The 1,457-nt window shown below is 64.7% G+C and overlaps 1 protein-coding gene across 1 annotated transcript in view; it reads left to right on the top strand.

Moving 5' to 3' along the window:
* Positions 1-903: 903 nt before the first annotated feature.
* The window catches only part of ACA1_335110 (Multiple EGFlike-domains 10, putative), a gene marked incomplete at both ends in the record, with an annotated part of 998 nt that continues 444 nt past the window's right edge, over positions 904-1,457 (top strand). Inside the window, one exon of the mRNA XM_004353300.1 lies at positions 904-1,424. Coding sequence (XP_004353352.1) covers positions 904-1,424 — 521 coding nt within the window. The remainder of the gene's footprint in view (positions 1,425-1,457) is intronic.

Below are 1,457 nucleotides of genomic sequence, written 5' to 3'. Positions count from 1 at the left end.
CGCCCTTCGCCCTGCCCGTGGCCATCGCGCCGGGCTCGACCTTCACCAACGGCGCGCCCGATGTCGAGGTGGTCTCCCTGCGCACCTCGCAGACCACGGCCTCCACCCAGTGCGCGGGCAACATCGTCGTGGGCCTCTCGGCCACCATCGACCACCACCACCACGACGACCACGACCACAACGCGTAGATTGGTCGCCCGCGAGGAGAGCGCGATCTCACACCGGCGTGAGCGCCAGCGGCGGCAAGGCGCGCGGTGGCCTACCTGGCCTACACCCGGACCCAGGGCCGACTGGGGCAGCAGCCGCCAGCGCGGCGGCGCAGCTCGATTCGGCGACTCCGCGCTGGAGCGCGAGGTGCAGCGCGCCCAAGAGAACGACTTGTTCGAGGTGGACACCTTCTCTCGCCTGCCGGCGACAAAGGATCAACATCGCAAGCTCAACAAGGAGTCGTCGAAATCCACTGCTCTATGCGTAGTAGGGTCCCTGGCGCCGCCGTTGGCGCAGGTGTTGTGTGCACGAGCACGAACAGTTCGAGTTGAGTTGGCCGCCGTTGGCGCACGCCGTCGGGCACGAACACGAGCAGTCGGTGTCGTTGCGCACGCCGCCGTTGGCGCACTCATTGGAGCACTCGCACCTGTCCTGTTGTTTGGTCGGTTTCTTGTGTGCAATCCCAATCTTGCGGCGCCGCGGGAGGAAAGCGAGACGCACACCAGGCGTGAAGTGAAAACGAGATGGCACTGGAGGTCGAAAGTGAGACGCACACCAGCAGCGGCGCAGCCATGAAGTGAAAGACCCGGAGTAAACGAAACGGTGCACCGGAGGCGACTTGCCCGGCGGAGCACTGGTTCAGTGTTCTCTCTCTCTCTCTCTCCAAACCAACCAAACCAAACCAACAAGCGCGCCATGGTGAGCACTGCACGGAACTTGGTCTATCTGGTGGTCTTCCTCGTGGCCATCTCCGCCGGCCGTGTCAGCGCTCAGACGCCACAGTGCGCTCTCGCCTTTCAGCTGAGCCAGACCATCACCTGCGTCAATGGCGGATCGTGGGTCGATGTCTCCGAAGGCTTCGGCTACTGCTCCTGTCCCAACTCCTGCTCGGAGGGCTACTTGGGCCAGCTGGACTGCTCCTGTACCAGCGCCTTCTGCGCCTCGGCTCAGTTCAACCTTGACTGCACCTGCGACTGCACCGGCAAGGTGTGCTACAACAGCGGCACAGTGACGGATTCCTGCGGTTGCTTGTGCAACAACACCTGCCTGCGCGACGGCCTGAGGAATTCGGAGTGCGGCTGTCAATGCTACTACGCCTGCGCCAACGGGGGCCAACTCAACCCGGACTGCTCGTGCGAGTGCTCCACCGAGTGCGTCAACGGCGGCTACCCTCGGCTCGGACTGCTCGTGCTCGTGCCCCACGGCGTGCGCCAACGGTGGGGTGCAGGACCCCGCGGACTGCTCGTGCT

This window comes from Acanthamoeba castellanii (assembly GCF_000313135.1).
Source record: "Acanthamoeba castellanii str. Neff unplaced genomic scaffold scf7180000084587, whole genome shotgun sequence".
NCBI lineage: Eukaryota > Discosea > Longamoebia > Acanthamoebidae > Acanthamoeba > Acanthamoeba castellanii.
Note: the sequence above shows the minus strand (reverse complement) of the source record. Positions and strands in the feature narration are given on the sequence as shown.